Genomic DNA, 21922 nt, shown 5'->3' with positions numbered 1-21922 from the left:
GGGTAACACGTTTAATGTGGATAACAGACTCTAGAAGTCAATAGTCACCCAAATCTTTTCTGTAAATACAGTCCCCTAAAACTTCTCTCCACCAGCTCAAATTGCATCCTGGTTTTCATTAATCACATAAAAATAAACTTCACACTGAGGGCAATCATCTGAAACCACAGGTGTGTGTTAAATGTTCATAAAGCAAAAACAAGTTTAGTTTTAATTTTTATAATTCACATTAAGTCTATACTACGTCCTACACCACATTAAGTCTGCACAACCTTAATAAAGTCCTGAATGCGGCCTGAGAAGTTTCTGGGGATGTGTTTACAGAAATGATTGACTGTTGACTTTTGGTATTTGTTAGGAACATTTGCCCTGGAGCTCCAGCTCCAGCACAACACTAGCAAAATTTGGACATCAATCACGTCTTGGCTGATCAACTACATCTGGATTAAGTGGAAAATTGAGTAAATTAATTTTTTTTTCGCCAAACTACTCCTTTAACATGGCTATTGTAGAACTTTCCGTGTACCTTGAGTACAATGCCTTTCATTTAAACCGTAAAGAAAAATAATTCACCTTATAGTGTTCATAATACAAAAGCAGTAAAAAAATATATGTTTAACTTGCGTCCACGCTTTTTCATGATGCTGCAATCTATGGCTCAGCTGATATATGGGTTGACCGATTATGCGGTCAGTAACCCACCGGCAATTAACAACTTTTCTTAAGTTGCAGCAACACCAGGATTCAAACTTCAAAGTTAAGAAATTTTTTTTTAAAAAATCAATAACTTAAATAAAATGTATGTAACATTCATGTGGAAATTACACATCGTGTCTTTTCTACTGGTTGGGAAGATTTCACGCAACATCATTGTGAAGGTCAAAGAGCCTCCAACACCTCAATATTATTAAATAACACTCGGACTGAAAAAGCTACAGAGCCCATCAAAACCTTAAACGACCCTATCAGTACAAGCAGTGTAATAGCGGAACCACCACTAATCATCCCCAGGCAGGTGCGCTATGCAAGATTTCATAACATTCTTCCAGACAAATCCAAAGGAAGGTACGCAAGAAGCCAGCAGTCACTCAAAAATGGTCGCAGGATGACCTGAAGTCAGTAGGAACAGCAGTTACACAGATAACAAATAAGTAATGAACTGCACCACAATGATCTCTGTTCCTAGACCCCTCGCAAACTCCTCTGCTGGAAAAGAAGCACAGAGATGAGTGTCTGAAGTTCACACACAAGAATTTAGACATATCAGAACTCTTTTAGGACAGTCCACTCTGGTCAGACGAAACAAAAATGGAACTCTTTGGCAAAGACGGACGTTTTAACAACATGACCACCCCAAACATACACTGTTAGACATAAAGGTGCTGTGCAGGTACATTCCTTGTTCATCAAGGTACAAACAATGTAAATGTTCCCTTAAAGGTACAACAGTGGTTTTAAGGTCTGATTGTGTACCTTAAATAAGTTTTTCCAGGTGAAAAGTTCGTATTTGTACCTTTTCATAACCGAATGTTTTAAAACAGAGCAATAAAATAAAAGCCTGGAGACGAGACGGGGTGTGTGGAGTTAATACATCTTAGAAATTACCATTTCAGTGGATTATGGTTCAGTTATGTTCCCTGACTAAAGGTACTGAGATGTACCCTTGAGGGTCCCACCCCAGTGACAGGAGGGGAACTGCCCCAGTGACAGTTTCATATCTTTTTTTCTGAGAGTGTAGAGCCAAAGTAACTCAAGACTGGCTACAACACGTCAATATAAATATTTAACACTTCCTACATTTTATTTAAATTTTAAAATGTGATCTTTGCGGAAAAATTAGGGCTGAACGATCGGGGGAAAATATCTAACTGTGATTTCTCCGATTAATATTGCGACTACGATTTAAACTGCGATTTTTTTCATAAATTGAGATTCAGGCCTGATTTATTTTGGCCAAGAAGACCAGAACATCCACCTTCTCTAGCTTGAGGCTCGACCCCTGAACGTAGTGTCCAAACTGCCAGTAAGTTGTGGTTGTGATGTCACAACAGATGGAGGTTTGGTTGCCTTTGGTCTAACTCATCTACAGGCATTTCACCAACTCATATTTAGGTTCAATTTCCCATCTTAAAACTTAAAACAACAGTTCTGCTAATGCACACACTTAAAAAAGATGGTTCTTCAAGGGTTCTTTAGTAAAGACAATGGTTCTATGTAGAACCATTAACACTCAGCGAGCCATTTGCATGTTTAAATAGCGAAACGGTTCTTTAGATTGATGGAGAATGTGCTGTATATGGTTCAATATAACACTTTTTTTTTTAAATAAAGCTCTCTATAGGACCAAAATGTTCCTCTATTGTTACAGCTTGACATTGTAACAACAGTACAACCCTTTTTGGTGCTATATAGAGCCATAAACAACACATTCTCCAATTGGAAGAACCATTTCACCATGCAAATGGGTCTGAGTATTCATGGTTCAATGTAGAACGACAGTAGATTGTTACTAAAGAACCACCTTTTTGTAAGAACCTTAAAGAACTATATTTTTTAAGAGTGTAGGCTATAATTAAAAAAAAATGGCAGCTCTTGCGATTTGAAAATTGTACCGTCTTAAATTGCGATTACGATATAAAAACAATCTTTTAGTCCTACTAACAATCATACTAACACTGTTTAACTAAAATTAATGGAATATAAAACCTAAATATAAAATACAAACATCAGCTGCTCTAGTTAACCCCTAAAATCTGAATCATATCAGTCACAAAACATTCATATTGGCTGGGCCCTACAAAAGCCTCCGGTATTGGTGGGTCACTTCCTGGGCAAAAACATAGCCGAGCCGTTGAGGCTGAGCAGCTGGCCAAGAGGACAGTCAGGTCCAGCGGAGAGGGCAAAGTCCTGGAGAAGCCTGGAGGGGCCGGCAGGACGCTCTGAAGCCCCGGACCTCATTACACACACGCACACACACACACACACACACACAACACACACACACACAACCAGGAACAAAGAAGTCTTTGGCGCAGTGCCGCACCCCTCCGGCCGCAGACGAACACCTGCAGCAGCCCAAAGACACACATACACACCCACACACAGTCCCAGACTGTGTTAAACTCAGTCATCATGCTTCTTTACCACTATGTATTCAGCTTATAATCAATTAGCCCAGGGGAGGAGTTGAGGACAGTCAACATCTGTTTTAGGCGGGAGTCCCCTTCACTTCCTCCCAGTACTGCCCCCGCTTCAGGGTTCAAGGGCAGCCCCCCAATAGCCTGCCAAGAGCAGCCTGGCTGCCAGAGGAAGATCACCAAAGCCAAAGGAAACATGGCAGAGCGGAGGGGAGTTCATCCGAGGGGAGGTGCACACAGATGTGCATAAATGATCACCTGTGCCAGTCAAGGCTTCGGACACACCTGACTGAACGCATGCAATAGTTTTAAAGACGTTTTAAGACAAATGCTTATGATTAAACCCTTGAAATTGGATTCTAAGACAAATATAGAAGTTGAATATATATATGAACTCATGTCCACTGAAACAATTATTCAACATTATCAACATCGACAAATACAAATATTTCCATTGTCGATTTTCCACTTACAACCCAGAGTGAGTTCATGACTTGGGCCCAATCCTATTTCTTATTTTTGAGAGTCACCTTGCCCATTGGAACTGAGTTACAAGAGGGAGTGGTTGAAATCTTCCCTACAAAATGAGACGACGCACAAATAAAAAAGGACATTTCTTCATTAACAGCTACTAGCGCTGCTCTGTAGGCGACCCTGCCAGTCTGCAGTGACAGCAGAGGAGGGTAAAGTTCAGCTCCTCACTGCTGGGCTTCACTTGCATTTAGGGCATCATATGGCTTCAAAGAGGGGGGACAACTCTTTATTATCGCCCACACCAATTCTTTGATGATATGAAGCTGAAGTCAGATATTCGCCAGCTTCTTGCTCGAATTTTCCTGTTCCACCTTAAATGAGGCGGCAGAATGTAACTGCTGCGCTGTTTAAGGCGGAATGTAAATGGAGGTTAGCTAGCTACCGATATATCAGCATATTACTGGCATTTTTTATGCCTGTTATCAAGAAAAGGACCATAATACAACGAAACGACAGTAAACAGTAAAGATTACAATACAATGGTTGCTGTAATTTGTAACGGAGAAAATACTCACATTTGTGGGTTCTTTGGTCGCTTGTGCAGCATCTTGCCTGTTTTTCTCTAACTTTCTCGTTTGGAGTGTCTCTGAAAAACCTCCATTTAGAGGGCCATGTAGCCCTAACACTTCACTCTACCCCGCTATCTCAACAAGAATCAGGACACCCCACCCCTAGGAGTGAACAAGCAAAATGGAGGGGTAAGGGCTAAGTGGTATGAAATGGGATTGAATGAAATGGGTGAAATGTGATTGGGCCTTAGACTGAAGAGGACAGCAAGAGGACAGTGCTGTACCTATGTGAGTAGATAGAGATGTAGTCACATATAACATACGCAGTTTGTGCTGTAAGTGATTTGTCAGAATGAGCCAACGTTCCCCTTATGAAAATCACTACAGCTGCGTTCACATTACAAGCCCCATTGCATGATTCCGATTGTTTGCTGAGATCCGATCTTTCTTACTTAATGGTTGGTAAGTGACTCAAATCTGTCATTAATGTGAAGGAACCCGTGTCCTGAAACGACCTGCCTGTGCACGTCCTAATGAACTACATTTATCATGAAGAACAAACTAACCAGCAGAACAAGCCTTCGTCACAAAGTTCATTTGCTCTGCGCAGCTCTCAGCTGTTCATTATTAGAGCAAGAATATGATGAAAAAGGGTCAGACGCTTCTGCAGTTTACTGCCACTACCTAAAGGCTAGGCACTGCTGCAACATGGACAACAGCCACATTTACATGCAGCCTAATCATCCGTTAATAAACCGACTAACAGCTCAATCGGAATAGAATATGTACATGTAAACACCTCATTCGGAAGAGTCTGGTCCAATTGAGGCCATTCGGAATACAATTTCGATCCGATTGAACGAGGTGGGTAATCCTGCAAATAATCCATTAAATGGAAGAATAATAACCGTATATACGCCTGTATCTGATTACATTCCCTATCGGACAGTTTAAGTACGTTCTGCACCTGTGCAGAGGAGACGAAGTTTATGCTCTGATCTTTAAAAGACGGCGGTGGGACGGACGTCCAGCTTATGTGTCTCAGAACACGACGTCTTCTTCTCGCCCTTCCTTAATAAGTTCATGTGGAGCACATTTTCCTGAGTCTGACATCATTTTAAAGCTCTGCTAACGGCTGCTTTTCTCACTCTGACTGGACTAATTTTAGATCGGATCACTTGTACTGTGCATGTCAACGGAGATTTTCCACTAGATTGTTGAGTCGAGTGCGTATAAACACCATATTAATCTATAATCAGAATGTATTTAATCAGACTGGCAAAAGTCTTTGCATGTAAACACAGCCACTGTTTAATGGTCCACAAGCAGTGGCATATATTAAAAAAACACTACAAGGCATGAATTCTGGTCTAACCGTTCACTTTAAGGTAACATGGCCATGAATCAAATATGTATCTGTTATAGGAAACTGTGTGAAAGTGGTTTAGATCGGATCTGGGAGAAGAAAGAAAAAGAAAAAAAAATCAGATCTGTTTTACATTAAGGCAAAAAAATCTGATTTCTACCTCCTCAGTCTGGTAATCTGAGTGTAGCCTAAAGCTCAAGTTACATTACTAATGTTAGTCACTGGAATATTCTAAGACGTATCAGTTTCTGTTAGTTAGCAGCTACTTCAAAAAACTACTGAACATTTGGCAGCTCGTCCCGTCACAACGTTACATACAACCTCGTTTCCAAAAAAGTGGGACGCTGTGCAAAATGTAAATAAAAACAGAATGCACTGATATGCAAATCATGTAAACTCTAAATGTAAATGAAAATAGTACAAAGTCAACATATCAAATGTTGAAATTTTGGGGTTTTTTTAAAGTATGTGTCCATTTTGAACCACAAATATCCAAACCCACACATTAAAAACCAAATACCTACCCAACGATCACACATTCGAATGGTCAATTATTCAGGTTCAGTCCTAAAAGGCACAGCCCTGTGTTTATGCATTAGCATCAGCAACGGCATACATGTAAATAACAATATCAGCCTACTATTAGTTCATTCTTCATAGCTTTAACCTTTATTGCTGTTACTGAATGTTATTTCAATAAAATGTTTCAGTATTTCTTTTTACGTGAAAAGAAAGCAAAGTGCCAATTCGTTGTTTGTTTTAATGTAGTATATTTACACCCACTTCATGATGGATATATGAGGGAAAATCCAAAGCTGAAAAACAGGAAAAAAAACAGAATTTATGAAAAAAGAGGGCCATAAATGTGTAAAATGGTAACAATAAAGAAAAACTCTCTGAGTGGGTGCATCCAAACTTTAACTCACACTGTACATGATGACCTCCCTGACCCCAAACAGAGAACGAGAGCGCCTAAACTCTGGGAAGAGAAAATGGAAATGAAAATCTCGGGACCGGAGGATCTAAAGCAGGAACACACGCAAACCCGCTCTCTTTCTCACACACACAGCTTGTTGACATCCATATTCATGCCAGGCCAGCAGACACAGGGGCACTTTGTTTCACAGGGGCAGTTCAAAATTCCCTTTAGGTCACAGACAAGCCCCTCTCCTTGTGAGCACTTTGGCAGAGACCACTGGGGGAACGGAGAGCAGACCAGTCGAGAGTGGATCCCTTCGCCTGGAATGCTCAAAAACACATCAGTGGCTTTGGGGGGTGGGGGGGGGGTTACCTTACACATCCAGCCCAGACACTCGGACTGTGGGGCATCTCCAGTTATTAATGAAGCACTCTTAAAAGAGCAGGGGCTTCCCTCTCGGCTGCGCTTGGTTTTCCAGGTCACAGGATTTGAGGCACAAACATGAAATCTCAATGTGAAAGTGAAAAAGGGGCTTTCTACATACAACACGGCCACAAGCATCCATGCCAAACATCAAAGTGTATCAAATGGTCAAGTGGATTTCAGAAAGCAAATAATAAAAATTAACACTTTTTTTTAACTCTTTACAAATGCTCTGGAAAGCTACTTGGACAGGGTCGGCAACCCAAACGTCAAGAGTCATTTTGACCTTTCAACAAAATCAAACCACCTTGACAACCACAATATTCCAATATTTTACCATCTTGGCTGTAAACATGTCTCAGTATGTGCTCATGTACTAGCATAGGTTAAAAAAAAACGAAAAAAAGAACGAAAATGCACTTTGCTCTGCTGTAACGAGTTCAGCTCCTCATTCACCAGCTTTTTGTTCTAATTTTCCCGTTCCTCCTTAAATGGTGCCTGAGGCGCCAGAATGTAACTGCTTCCCCATTTAAGATGGAACGGGAAAATTTCAACAAGAAGCTGGCGAATGGGAAGCTGAATTCAGCTTTGCAACTTTGTGTTTGACAGTTTCTTGTTGCAGATTAAACATATCAGCAAACCAGCTCTTATAAAAGTTCTTATAAATGTAAATAAGTCTCCAGCCTTTGTCTCCAGATTCTCTATGTTTGTCTTGAATCTTTCTCTTTGTCAGAACGAAACCTTGTATCTCCATTTTTTTGTCGTTTTTTTAGTTTTTGACATAATTTGAGAATGTCTGTTGTTCTTTACATTGTGTGTAAATTTCATGATGAATGGACCAAAAAAGTGGCCCAAAATGATGTGAAAAAGTCTGGTTCCACTGACTTACATTAAAAGTAAAGTATGTTTTTTCTTTCTCCTGTAAAGTTACTATTTGGAGATACAAGGTTTTGATCCACTACATGGATTGGTTTGACTCAGATTAAAATAAAAAAGTTCTCAAACTTAACTTTGTCCATTGCCCATCTTACAGAGAGCTCCAACAAAATAAACCCCAAAATATGGTAAGCTATGGTATGGTACGCTAGGATCTGAGTGACTTCACTACAATAGTCCAGTCATTTGAGTGTGGACCTGTGTACAGCAAAGGCCCTTTTCCTCTTCCCTCCCACTTTACTCTGACAGGATTCACCTCATCAGTGACCATGGCTTCTATGAAAGACAGTCAATGAGAGACGCCAGGAAGAGTGCGAGGAGCATTTTGGAGATACAGTTTCACATTTCAGTACCCTGTGCTGAACATTCACCTTTCCATTTTTACGATACTGTACTGAAATTGTTACACTGCCGTCCTATTGCTACGTACGTGACTACAATACAACCTTCAAAGAACTAAAAACAAAACTGAACCCTTGATGTGACATGAAAGACGGGTCTGCATTATTTTATCCAAAATGATTTACATTTGTTGAATCACATCAATGCCTTGATTTATCAAAACACCAAGAGAACACTCATCATCAGTGTTTCACACAGCCTTTTGGCAAGGAACAATAGATACCTACATACTCCTGTGTTATCACTGAAAGGGCTTGAAAAGTGTGATTTTTCAATCAGAAGAACTGTAATTTGATCTAAACGGCCTTTATGAAGTGGATTAAAATGTTTACTGTATAAAATCAAACAGCTAAAACATCAGTCGTGTTCCTGCCTGTGCAGTAGTTTTGTTAAAAATATCGATACACTGATAAGGGACAGTTTAAAACGGTACAATACTATTTATATCAAATGCGCTTTCCTGCTTGCACTTTCTTTCCCGCTATGTCTCGCTAGCGGTACAGTTTGTCATGCTAAAGTGGAAGCTGCAGTGAGTTCACAGCCTTTGCGACGAGTCCTAGTCGACGAGGACAAGACAGGAACAGGAGTGCTGTGTGGACATTGTACACCAATCAGGAATAACATCATGACCACCTCCTTGTTTCTACGCTCATTGTCCATTTTATCAGCTCCACTTACTATATAGGTGCACTTTGTAGTTCTACAGTTACAGACTGTAGTCCATCTGTTTCTCTGATACTTTGTTAGCCCCCTTTTACCCTGTTCTTCAGTGGTCAGGACCCCCATGGACCCTCACAGAGCAGGTACTATTTGGGTGGTGGATCATTCTCTGCTGCTGGAGTTTGTAAACACTGTGTCCACTCACTGTCCACTCTATTAGACACTCCTACCTTGTCAGTCCACCTTGTAGATGTAAAGTCAGAGACGATAGCTCATCTGCTGCTGCACAGTTTGTGTTGGTCATCCTCTAGTCCTTCATCAGTGGTCACAGGACGCTGTTGGCTGGATATTTTTGGTTGGTGGACTATTCTCAGTCCAGCAGTGACTCTGAGGTGTTTAAAAACTCCAGCAGCACTGCTGTGTCTGATCCACTTGCACCAGCACAACACACACTAACACACCACCACCATCAGTGTTACTTCATAGAGCACAAAACTTACCAACGCTCTGCTGATCAAACTGCAGAGCTCCAAACCTCCTCTGGCATCAACATCAGCACAAAAACTGAGGGGAGCTTCATGGCATGGGTTTCCATGGCAGAACAGCTTTATGCAAGCCTTACATCACCAATGCCAAGTATCTATTCCAGCATGACTGAGCCCCAGTGCACAAAGCTAGGTCCATAAAGGCCTGACTGGGTGAGTTTGGTGTGGAAGAACTTGACTGGCCCTCACAGAGCCCTGACCTCAACCCCATCACACACCATTGGGATGAACTAGAACGGATGTTTGTGCCAGGCCCTCTCGTCCAACATCAGTGTCTGACCTTACAAATGCTCTTCTGGATAAATGGGCAAAAATTCCCACAGACACTCTCCAACATCTTGTGAAAAGCTTCCCAGAAGAGTGGAAGCTGTTATAGCTGCAAAAGCGGGACCAACTCCATATTAATGCCAATGGATTTAGAATGGGATGTTATAAAAGCTCCTATAGGTGCAATGTGTAGGTGTCCCAATACTTTTGTCCATATAGTGTATTTTGTCAGTTTTAGCTAAACAGTGGTTTACTGACTGACATAACTGCCAGTTCTCAATTGACTCAATTCCTAAACCTAAACAGTTATTTTTTTCAATAAAACCATTTTAGATGCTTAAGAAAAACTTGTAGCTGAACAGCGGTTTATTACTCTGGCACATCCCTTCACTGTTAAACTAATTTTGTAAAATAAAATAGTAAAAACAAACCTAAGCATATACTCATAAACCTGTTGTGTGTACATAGAAGCATGCAGCGGGTCCTCTGTTCTCTGGACACAGGCGGTGCTGGATGAAAAACAGAAGCGCTGGAAGGTGCCCATACAAGCTTAAAGGTTAACCAGCTGTTCCATCCATATCCTTTCTAGTGTTCACTCCCTCAATAACAAACTGAAATATCACTAACGTTACCTCAAACCACAACCGAACACACAGTGAAAGATGAGGGACCGCTGATGTATCCCAACTCCGCCATCCAGCTAAACAGCTGCAGCATGTTGTGTACTGTTCGCACAGTACCGGAAAAAAGGTTACGACAAAATGAATACCTTAAGACAGGGGTGCACAACTCCAGTCCTGGAGGTCCAGTGTGCAGCACAGTTTGGTGATTTGCCTGCTTTAACACACCTGATTACACTTACATGTTAATTGGCAAGTTTTTTGTGTGTGTTTGAGTACGGATACCTCCAAACCGTGCTGGACACTGGCCCTCCAGGACCGGAGTCGTGCACCCTGCCTTAAGGGAAATTTGTCTGTCATGCACTACTAGCCACGACCAAAAAAGTCACTACTTATCAGCATGTTATCACCGATATTCCTGCTGTTACCAATAAAACTGCAGGTTGCCAGCGTCAACTGATATGAACGGCCAACCAACATATCGGCTGGGCACTAACCCTTTGTGGCGTGCGCCCGCCTCCGGGCCCCGATGGTGGCTGTGAGAGCCTGCCGAAAGGCGGGGCCCGAACACAGAGCGGCGCGGAACCCCGGCGAGGACGGCGGGGAGAGAGCCGTGAGTGGGTGGGGGACGGAGCGCAAAGCCCGAGCTCCGCCGAGGGACGCGAGTGACGGCGGGAGGAGGAGGACGACGGTGCCGGCCACGAGAGGCACGAGGGCAAGGAGAGAGCAGCCGCCATCGGGCCCGGGGGGCGGGCGCAAGCCACACCCTTACAGAGCACAATGAAACGATGCTTACATGAGCTGCTTACACAATTCTCTGTTCTTAATCCCATAACCACACTACACAGTCAAATTTTGGTCTAGGCTTCCTCCATGACCAAAACAGTAGATCACAAATTTTAAGCAAGAGAAGTCAACACTCTGCAACACATACATGATTTCAATTAAAGAAGTCAAAGCCACAAAAGAAAGATGTGCTATTTATTAACACTACCTGGCCATTAGTTTTCAAACTAGTAAACAATTACAGACATTCAGTTCCATCCCTACTAAGTTTTAACCAATGTTTAAACCACCTTGTTTACATAAACCTTTTAACCGGACTGTAAGCACATCTCTACTGCCCCACACACACCCACACCCACACACACACACCGCACCAGTCCTGGAAACGTGAAGGCAACTAAGAAGTTAGGGTGTCAAACATACACATGCTGGTGTCCGTTGAGTTAAGCCAACTGCACAAAATCCTATTTTGTGATTATCTGCAGCTTAAGACCAGGCTTAGCATTAAGACATGGTTCTAATCTGTCTTACACTTTCATTAAAGTTTAATGAGCCACACCCTGGCAAGGTCTAACGTCTAATACGGTCACACAAAGGTCAATCCAGTCCTCGGCCATCCAGCAACTTTTAAACGCATTCCACAGTCCAGTTCCAATGCTAATGCTAATGAGCCCAATTAAACACTGAGAAAGCTCAAACCGGTGACACAGAAAGACCAGAGATGGAAAGAGAGATGGAAATCATTACTGTTTACAGGTTTATGCAAATATGGTGGTTTAAACATTTGTTAAAAGTTAGTAGGGATGCAAATGAACATGTGTAATTGTTCACTTGTCTGCGAACTAGTATACAGGTAGGGTTAACTCACAGCACACCTTTCTTCTGTTGCTTAGACTTCTTTAAGTAATTTATAATCCAAACAGGCCGACTACGTCCACCAAAAGCTTTCCAAAACTGAAGCAGTGTTCAATCTGAAGGGTTTTTTTAATATAAAACCATGAATTTGGTCCAAGTCAACTAACATTTTAGTTTCACTTTGACATTATTTCATGAAACAGCCATGTCCCTATTATCAAGAAGGACATCCTTCTCCATCCATCTCTCTAGCGGTCGCTCCGTCAATAACAAACTGGACTAACGTTAATGTTACCTCAAACCACAACTGAATACACCGCTGGAATATCCCAACTCCAGCATCCAGCTGTTGATACAATGCATTATCTGTGTGTATTTAAGCATTTCCGTTATAAAGGTTACAACAAAATTAATACCTTAAGACAGGGGTGCACAACTCCGGCCCTGGAGGGACGGTGTCCAGCACAGTTTGGTGATTTGCCTGCTTTAACACACGATTACACTCACCTGTTAATTGCCAGGTTTAGTGGGTGTGTTTGAGTACAGAAACCTGCAAACAGTGCTATTCATTAACACTACCTGGACACTAGTTTTCAAACTAGTAAACCTTTTAACTGTAAGCACTTCCATCTATATTGCCACACACACACACACACATATACACACACACACACACACACACACACACGATGCACCGCTATTTTGTGCACTTTACACATGGTGGCCAAGACCAGACAATGCATGTCCGCTGGTCGCTTTGAAACTTTGGACTGTTTTAAAAGAAAAGATCAAAAGATTAATATCATACACATCTGATGAATTTGCAACACTGTTTATTAGGAGTGCAACAAAACAGTATTGTATCGTTCAGTAGAAGCCTCTAAATTGTACACACAGGTAGGGTTGGGTGATACGGCAAAAATATAACATTTTCAGGACATGATACGTCAAGATATTTATTATTTTGTTGGCACAGACAACAAGAGAACCAGTAGAAAGGTGTTTAAAACAATCTATCAAAAACTGTTTCACCTACTGTGTTACAGTTATAGAGGACAATTTATGCTCTCTTTGTAATGAATCATGCAATCGGTCAATGTTCAGCAAGTACTAACGATATCCACCATACGCTCAGTAGGGCATACTGTGATGTTTAGTGACGTTATCACAACAACGATTGCAATGCATTGAACAGATTGGACCTAGTTTAACACTGATTATACTATGTGAAGTATAATACACCTAAACAAGCCCCCAATCAGTGCAGACCCTCCCTCCTTTGAAAATATTACTTCATTTTTACCTTATAAGTGAAAGAAGGGATGAAAAGCACACTGCGTATTAGTGTGTATTAGCTTGAGGCTAGCACACTATTGTAAAATACTGTTTTTTTTTTAAATGTTGAACTATTTTCTAGCACATTGTTTTTCTGCTGTATAAAAAATGATCACATCAAGACACCAGCGTATCATATAGAGACAAATGATAAATTCTGTTCCATCGTTACAGCGGTCCCCTGTATGTGCGTGTAATTTTAAGAGGGAAATAAAAGAAACAAAGAAAGGAATGGTTAACGGAAGAATCAACTCCACATTTAGCGGATTAGTCAAGACATGTTTGGTGTCCAAAGCTTGCCTACTTAGTCTCGGACCGGAGCTACAAGGCTAATGCAGTCAACAAATATCGGAAAGTCTTCTTTGTTCCACAGACGTCTACTACATTAGTCTTGTGGCTCCCGAACAAAACTAAAGAGGTCAACTTCAGACACCAAACATGTCCTGGATGACCAACTATTTTTGGGTTTGTAAGTTCGGACCATGCCTTCAACATGGCGGTGGTAGTATGAGGAAAGACTGATTGAGTGTGTGTGGGGGGGGTAACTCTAAGAACCTAGGCTGGAGTTCTGGGCGGCTTCTGCCTGTAGCTAAAAGGCCAGACCCCCCTCACAGCTGTAGTAGGATTGACGCAGGACTGAGGAACAGGGAGGAGATGGGGCGGTGGGGATTGCGAACCCTTCATCACGGGAATGAGAGGCGAGGATGTGAATTTATAGGGCCCTAGTTTGGTAGAAAGAGGGGTTTCAGACGTGTTCCTCCCCCCGAACTACATTTAATGGGTGAAATTGTAGAAACGTAACTTTTCAGTGAGCCATTTCTTTACATGTTATAAAGTAACTTTATCAATACCACCCAGCACTAAGTACATTATCACCATTACTGCCATCTATTTTGACAGCAAGCATTTCTATAGTACTCTATCATTATACATTTCCTTCATCTTCACTGCATCCAACAGGCTGCCACTGGTAAACGTCATGTTCAAACATTGACTTCACCGCAGCCCAAGTAACAATATAAGTCACTGAGAAAGTGCAGGGCACAATTAGTTAAAGCAGGGTGCCTGTGACTGCCTGTACAACAGAATGATGTTCACTGCTCAGCCAAGGCATCCTTACAGTAGAATTTAACCAATGCACGGATTTTAATAAGGTGTGTTGTGACAAAACCTTATCTCGAAAACTACTGTAAAGCAACGTCTCAGACAGCAGACACTTTCAGTCAGAAACGTTCTGCGAGGTACCTTTTAGAGGCATTAAGCTCTTCGGACGTCTGGTTCCTATCACCACCACTGTGGACAATTCTTGGTAAGTTTCTCTAGAGAAGAGCAGTTCACATCCAAACACTCTGAATGACTCTGTTTACATCTCAACCATTTCATTACGTAAAAAAATTTGAAAAACCTTTACAAGTGTATAAGCTTTACATATCTCTTACTTAAAAAGACAACAGAAATCAGTGAAAACACATCTAGATGTGTCATCTCCAGTCTCCATAGAAGAACATGAAATATACACACGCAAAACTAAAACCACTCTGATCAGGACAAAAACACAAAGGTTATAAACTTCTAATAACATACTTAAAACAAGGCACTTACATCTGACCAAGAGTGACAAGCATGCTTCCTTATGTACATCAGGCTCATGTACAGCAATTTGTCATTTTCAAGGATGTCTCTGAGACAGGCTTAGGCCAAGTCCTGCAATAGAATCCAAAGCAAGGGTGTTCAAGCCTCGTCCTGGAGGGCTACCACCCTTCAACCTATCTCTAGCAAACCTGATCCAGGTAATGAAGGCCTTCAGGAACATCCAAACGTCAGAGCCAGGTGTGTTGGATTTGACCTCTCCAGGGTGGCACACCTCCAGGACCAGAACTGGGCACCTCTGGTCTACAGTATATGGTGCATTATAGTGAAAAAGCCTTTTAAGAATAAGACAAAGCTGATCATAACATTTAAAGTAAGAAGCAAAAATACTGTGGCAATGTATCAAAGCATGAGACTAAATCAGAAATTGTCAGCTTTTATTTTTGGGCAGTTTTCCATCTAACATGAAACTAAGGAAGTGTGTCATTTGTAGGGGTGTAATGATATGGTTCATAACACTGTTATTAGAGCGCTTTACCATTACAAACTAACAACGTTATAAACAAAAGCTGAGCATCATAGTGTCCAGATCTAAAACTCTAGCCACAGGGTAATGTCAGCCCTAAGTTACCACAAAGGCTGAAGGTTAACATGCTAGTCAGAAGACAACGTCTATGATATGCCGCAATACACTGATGCAATACGATACATTGTGTTGATACACAGAGCTGGGCAACATAACAATATTCATCATTATTATGAAAATTCACATCATAATATGTCACAAAATGTGTTTCTGAGCATATCGTGGGCATTGTCAGTACTTAAAAATCCCTTCCCACCTGCAAGTGAGCATAATTAGTCCTGTTTAGTTGGACGTAGTGGAGCACAGTATAAAATGTTGAGTAAAAGTAATCTGATTATATATCTGTTTTTTTTTTAGAGTATTTTTAAAGCTGTAGCATACGATTTCAATCCAAAACACTTCTTGTCAAATCCGAAGGACACAACACTATTCCAGCCAATCAGCAACAGAGGAAGTTCATGCTCAAGCACAGGACAGGAGGAAAGGGAGGGGCTACGTGCTGAACTCCACGCACTGTCAAGAAGAAAAGATGGCCGAGAAACAGCCAAAGAGGAGGCAATCTGAAGAACCAAGATTAAGAAAGAAGTTCTTAGATCAGGTAAGAGTGTTTCAGCGATGAAGAGAAAGTTTCATAGAGAGTTGAAATATATGAAAAAGGATGAGGATGTCGCTCCTGCTTGACATAACTTATTTTTGCTGTTTCACAGAACCAATAGGTTCTAATTCATCAATAAATTAATTTGGGGGGTGGAGCTTCTTAAGGCTAACTGACGGAAGGGGTGTATTTGTTTTGCTGTTAAGTTCAAATATCAACAGTCGTTCTCCAGAATCATATTCTGTGCCTTTAAAATGTGGCAAAACTTTATCTAAAAAAAAAACTGTTGAAACGTTGTGTATCTAGAGCTGGGCGATATGGCCAAAAACGTTATCACGATAAACAAAATTCATATCATTCGATATCGATACATATCACGATAAATGTCAAATCATGATTTCTTTCACGTTTGAAGGCTGATTTTGCTCCTGGGTGGTTAACTGTGGTTTTAAACTATCACTTATGGTCCGATCATGACAACCACTCGGCAAACAGTGGAACATTTCACAGATCTGTCATGGAAGAGTGGGAGAAAGTTTCTGAGCTGTTTTTATCAGCTTGAAATGCACAGCTGCAATTTTTGTAATAGTCATGATTTGAGAAAGAAAACATTATTTTCAGCTGTCTGGTGACGAGCGCTCGGCTACCCCGTTACAAATGATAAACAAGTGGCCAACAACAGCGCTAAACTCTTTAGTTTCTCAACAACGTCAACTCGGTTCGGTAGGTCACTGCGGTCACTCCTACCACATCCATGTCAGAGCAGATCACAGTATTTAGACACCAGCCAGCGACGACTGGGTTTCTCTATGCTATCGTAATAGTTTAAGGGGTGAACCGCAGTATATCTGACGTTCGCTGTGTAAAAGCATTATCTGCTGTGTGAATCTCTCACACCAGTCACAGAGTCCTCCTTTTAGCTATGTTTAAACTGAAAGCGGTGATTTTGTGTCTTGTTTGATCTACAGTATCATCAGTTCTCCGTGTTGTGCCGGAGCGCTGCTTCAAGTTAGCCAGCATGCATGGAAAGAGGTGAGTTCGCTGTAGGTCAGTACAGTTACACCACTGACCTCGTCACTCACACTCGGTCACAGGAGAACAGATCGCCGGTCGCTCCACTCAAACAGGGACTGTATAACTCCGAGTTTCAGCCGTTGCTAAAGTATATTTGGCAACCCTTTTTTTACTCGTGGCCCCCTCCCTCTCTAATCAAGTCGAAAAATTCGAAAGTGCGCCCTCTCCTGGCGACAGCAGAGTAGTGTCGCTTTCCTTGCAGTAGAAAACGCCACCAGGGCTTTCGCTAAAACGTGGAAGTGTGAGAATGGTGTATTATATCGAACATTTATCGAACCTGTCTTATCGCTCTATCGAGGAAAAGTTATATCGCGATACTTATCGTTATCATTTTATCGCCCAGCCCTATGTGTATCGCAAAAAACTTGAAGTATCATATAATATTTTGACATACTGACCAGATCCATTGTTATATTCCTAGTCATTTGATGTGTTGACACCTAAAATCTTCATTGGATGAGTGTTCATAAGTATTGGGACAAATGAAAGATTTTTTTTTCTCCACTGGCCAGATAACCTAAGATGAAAGTTGAGGACTGTTCAGTAGAATGTCTCTCAGACCTATTCCTACAGGACAGGCCTAAATTTAGATTTAAGTTATCTGGTTAAACAGTGAAATCCTGCTTTGTGAAATACCCCCAGGTGTTCCACGTTCCCTTAGATGTAAATGCATAACATAGCAGTGCATGTGCAGGGTTGGTTGAAGTCACTGGAGTTTGCATTAGGGGGGCTGGTAATGATGGAAAAGCAAGCACTTCTGAACACGAGATTAAAGCAACCACTGCATATTTTTGCTTCACTGTATACTGACCAAGTCCATCATTAAGACTTTCCATCACACTGTGCATCCTACATCTGATCTTTTAGCAGTGGTGTCTCAAACTAAGTACTTAAAAGTGAAACTAACAGTGTGTGAGACCTCAGGAGACAATGAAAGAAACACATTCAAGCAAAAAAAATCTGACTTCATCCAGCAGTAGAGCTGGGCAATATGACAATATTCATAGTTATCATGATAAGTTATAATGCAATGTCTCACAATATGCTTTTCTGAGCATATCATGCATGTATATCATCAGCACCTAAAAACACTGATTACAAAGAGAGCAAAATTAACTAGTCCTATTTAACTGGATTTAGTGCAGCCCAGTGAGTGTGCTCACATGCACACAATAATCTGATCATAATCAGATTTCTGCAGTTATCTGATTATTCAAATGGTCATGTAAACAGCATACTCCAATTTCTTAGATCGGAGTAAGGTCTAGAAATATGACTGAGAAATCTGAAAAAGAGAGCTGTATTTTTAGCTCAGAAATCAGATTTCTCAGTGCACGTGAACTCTTACTCTGATTTCTTTCGGATTTCTCAGTCTGCGCATGTGCAACAGACCATGGTACCAGTAATAAGCGAGCAGCGTTGCCTTGAAACAGCAGTAAAACACTTTTGGAGCGACGCTGAAACCAAATACATGCTTGATGAAATGAAGGATTTAATTCTTCATCTTCTAAACGATGTACGTTCATATTTTCAGGTAAAGTGGCTCAGTGTTTTAAAAAAAAAAGCCACAGAATGAAGTTTGAGTTTTGCATTATATTTACATCACGTCTTCTTCCGTGAGTTTATTGGTTTGCGAAGCAGAAATCCGATTACTGCCTGACTCATGTAAACCCGGAGTCTGCCCATTATCTGATTACTCAACTGTATGTAAACGTGTTGATTGCATTACTGACAAAATCTGATTTTCTGCAGTTATCAGATTATTAAGTGCACGTAAACAGTCTGTGAAATGTCCGTAGTTTTTGATGGTGTTTTTGAACCATGGGCTCACTTTGGCTGTTCTAACTTATCAGAGGTCAAGAAATAAATATCGTGGCATATCGTGAAGTATCGTGATATGACATTTTGCCATATCGCCCAGCTCTATCCAGCAGCCAGCCAGTCTGAGCTCCTCATCTTCCAGCACTTTAGCCGCGATGCTAACCTGCACTTCCACCAGTTTGCAGACACCACAGACCTGAGTCGACGGTCCAAACTCACCGAGCCGGACCACAACCGCTTGCCAACCAGAAGGACAGGCAAATAAAGGTGTGAGGCGACGGGGAAAGGCAGTTCATTAGCGTCAAGTGGCTATTTTGAAGCCACGCATCGAGCTAACCGGTCGTGTGGTACCGTTAACGTTAAGTTATCGATGCCTTAGTCAGCCTGGTTCCTCTCAGCCAGCGGAGGGCAAAATAAAGCTCCTCTCCAGCCTTCTGTCGTGCTGTTAGCACCCAGCAGCCAAGGTTAATAGGAATATGAGGAGGAATACGTGCTGAACTCGTCCTCAGTGTTGGCCAAAGCCAGGCTGAGCGGTGTAAACTCACTCTCCCACCCCGCTGCCTGCCTGCCTGCCTGCCTGCCTGCGATCCAGGCGGTCTCTGCTGCTCTCCGATGCGGGCTGAGCTTCCGATCCTCCCCGGGCATCACCAACCGGCCGGGCTATTAAATCACTGCGTTTAAGACCAAACCCGCCCCTAAGAGCCTTACACATAATCCGACAGCGGCTTTTTGCATGCATTACTGCGGGTTTTAGCCAAAAAGAGTCAATCGCTCTGCCGTAATCGTTAGGCTTCTTACCTGCTCGTCGAATCTGTTAATAACGGCCTGAACCCACTCGGCGGGTTTGTGCGCCGCCATAGCCGCCGAGTTTCACTCTTCTTTCTGCTAATGCCCCCCTTTTTTCTGCCTTTGGACACCCGTTAACGCTCGAAGTCCGTCTCCAGGGCCGTGAGGAGGGGGGCGGGTTGTTATTTGCTCTTTTTTTCATCCGAAACACCACCACGCCGCCATGACACTGGCGGAAGTTTGAATCCTCCTTACCAGTAATGAAGCGGCTGAGAGGGGAGAGACTGCGCACGCGCAGTGTGTGTGTGTGTGTGTGTGTGTGTGTGTGTGTGTGTAAGAGAGAGAGAGACAGAGATTGTCTTACTATCCCTGTGAGGACCAAATGTCCTCACAATGATATGACAACATGACAATCTAGCACAAGTTCCTCACTTGAGAACGCGCTGTTTTCACCACGGTTTGTTTGTGGACAAACTAAAAGAGCAGAAAGACTGAAGCAGAAAGGTTAGGGTTAGGTGGGGTTACTGAGGTTAGGGTTAGGGTTAGGTGAGGCTACTGAGGTTAAGGTTAAGTCTAGGTGTAGGCTATTGAGGTTAGGGTTAGGTGTAGGTTACTCAGGTTAAGGTTACGTTTAGTTGTATGTTACTGAGGGCTTAAATTTAAGTCTAGGTTACTGAGGTTAAGGTTAGTGTTAGTGTTAGGTTTAGGTGTGGGTTGCTGAGGTTAAGGTTATGTTTAGGTGTAGGTTACTGAGACTAAGGGTAGGGTTAGGTGTAGGTTACTGAGACTAAGGTTAGGGTTAGATGTAGGTTACTGAGGTTAAGGTCAGGTATAAGTGTAGGTTACTGAAATGAGGGTTAGGTTGAGTTAAGTTTCAGGTTAGGTTTAGGTGTGAGTTACTGAGGTCACGTTTAGGGTTATGTTCAGGTGTGAGTTACTGAGGTCACGTTTAGGGTTATGTTCAGGTGTGAGTTACTGAGGTCACGTTTAGGGTTATGTTTAGGTGTAGGTTACAAAGGTTAAGGATAGGGTTATGTTGAGGTGTAAGTTACTGAGTTTAGGGTTAGGTTTAGGTTACTGAGGTTAAGCGTAGTGTTTTTAAAGTGCGGGTTTAAGTCTAGAATACTTTCTGAAATAAAATTCCTAATTTTATTTTCTGTTTTCCAGTCAGAGGTTGGCCGTAGATGTGGTTAGTGATCCATTTTCACAAGACAAAATCTCCTTTTCACTGTTTAAGTCTTTCCTCTGAGGTCATTTACCAATCACATGCTCGAAAATGAGTTCAATTCAATAATCTGAAGAATGTCAGAAAGACAACTCAGAGGAAGAAAGGCAGACTTGTTGCTCTGTGTTTGAGACTGTATGAACAGCGGCATGGACAGAGAAACCGGACACTGCATGGTGGTCAAAGAACAGTCAGTACACTGTCCCAGTAGTCTGTCAGACATAGCCTCAATATTGCCTGAGCAAAGTAAAGGACTTAAAGGCATAGATTTTAGACCTTACAGCTTTTAATAGTGTCAGAAACCACATAAGCAAGTCTATTTGAGATTACTTAACACCTCCACACAGTTTGAAGCAAATATGATAATGTAGGCATGCAGTTTGCACGATGCTACTTAGTGGGTTATAAGCTTTCAATACTGGTTAGCTACATCAGCCTCGTAGCTCCAGTTAAAGGGTCCATATTGTGTTCCTTGTGTTCCTTTTGTGTTTTATATATTATGCATTACTGTTTCTAAACATACTGTTCCCTCCACAGTCCACATAATGCATATATGGAAACATACGCTGGAAAAACAGCCCATTTGGATTCACTGTTTTTGTGATGTCACAAAAACGGACACATTTACATATATCCACCCATTCAGCCTACAGCAGTTTAGCTCCACCCATTCGCACTGAAGTTATAAGGAGTGTTTCAGCCTTCGGTGTTGAATGAATGAGGCACAATGCAGGACAGCCAATCAGAACTTAGGTCATTTACATATATCAGTCTTAAAGGGACAGCCAGTTGAATTATAAAGGAAGCTTGTAAAATTGTCATGTAAAAATAAATTATGGCTTTTTTTGATACACAAAATCAAACAAACGGTGGACCTTAAAACAGTGGACCTCAGGAAAAAGAATTAAATAAATAAATAAATAAAAAAGAAAAAATAGAAGCATCGTGTGT

At 41.7% G+C, this 21922-nt stretch overlaps 1 protein-coding gene across 5 annotated transcripts in view; it reads right to left on the bottom strand.

Annotated features, from left to right (window-relative positions):
* The window catches only part of nf1b (neurofibromin 1b), a 112878-nt gene extending 92869 nt beyond the window's left edge, over nucleotides 1-20009 (bottom strand). For all 5 annotated transcript variants that reach the window (XM_036595261.1, XM_036595262.1, XM_036595266.1 and 2 more), the window contains exon 1: nucleotides 19759-20009. In XM_036595261.1, coding sequence (XP_036451154.1) covers nucleotides 19759-19818 — 60 coding nt within the window. In that variant the 5' untranslated portion in view covers nucleotides 19819-20009. The remainder of the gene's footprint in view (nucleotides 1-19758) is intronic.
* Between the last annotated feature and the right edge of the window lie 1913 nt (nucleotides 20010-21922).

Source organism: Colossoma macropomum, unplaced genomic scaffold, assembly GCF_904425465.1.
Source record: "Colossoma macropomum unplaced genomic scaffold, Colossoma_macropomum, whole genome shotgun sequence".
NCBI classification, from domain to species: domain Eukaryota; kingdom Metazoa; phylum Chordata; class Actinopteri; order Characiformes; family Serrasalmidae; genus Colossoma; species Colossoma macropomum.
Note: the sequence above shows the minus strand (reverse complement) of the source record. Positions and strands in the feature narration are given on the sequence as shown.